We start from the raw sequence: 275 nt of genomic DNA on the forward strand, positions 1-275 counted from the left end.
CGGGGTCCCCGGGGGCCCGGAAATACCCCGGCTTGCAGTTGCACACGGTGGCCCCGGAGGCGGTGGACAGGCTGTGGGCCGGGCAGGGCTGGCACGGCATCTCTCCGGTGTTGGGTTTAAATGTTCCCGGAGGACAAACTGCAGAGAAGACAAAAAAGGGTTCAGATTAGAGTCACGGTGACCAGACGGCGCGGTCACCGAGGGGTTAATGATCGGAACGGTCGCCGCTGGGGGAGCGAAGGCGCAGCAAGGAAGGAGTTAATGAGCTCACGTGT

General features: G+C 62.5%; 1 protein-coding gene across 1 annotated transcript in view; it reads right to left on the reverse strand.

Annotated features, from left to right (window-relative positions):
* Positions 1-275, reverse strand: part of LOC108803607 (ephrin type-B receptor 4-like) — a gene marked incomplete at its 5' end in the record, with an annotated part of 10,400 nt that overhangs the window by 6,356 nt on the left and 3,769 nt on the right. The window contains 1 exon segment of the mRNA XM_018575436.1: positions 2-138. Coding sequence (XP_018430938.1) covers positions 2-138 — 137 coding nt within the window.

The sequence above is a fragment of the Nanorana parkeri genome, unplaced genomic scaffold, assembly GCF_000935625.1.
Source record: "Nanorana parkeri isolate BGI_ZX_2015 unplaced genomic scaffold, ASM93562v1 scaffold3923, whole genome shotgun sequence".
Lineage (NCBI taxonomy): Eukaryota > Metazoa > Chordata > Amphibia > Anura > Dicroglossidae > Nanorana > Nanorana parkeri.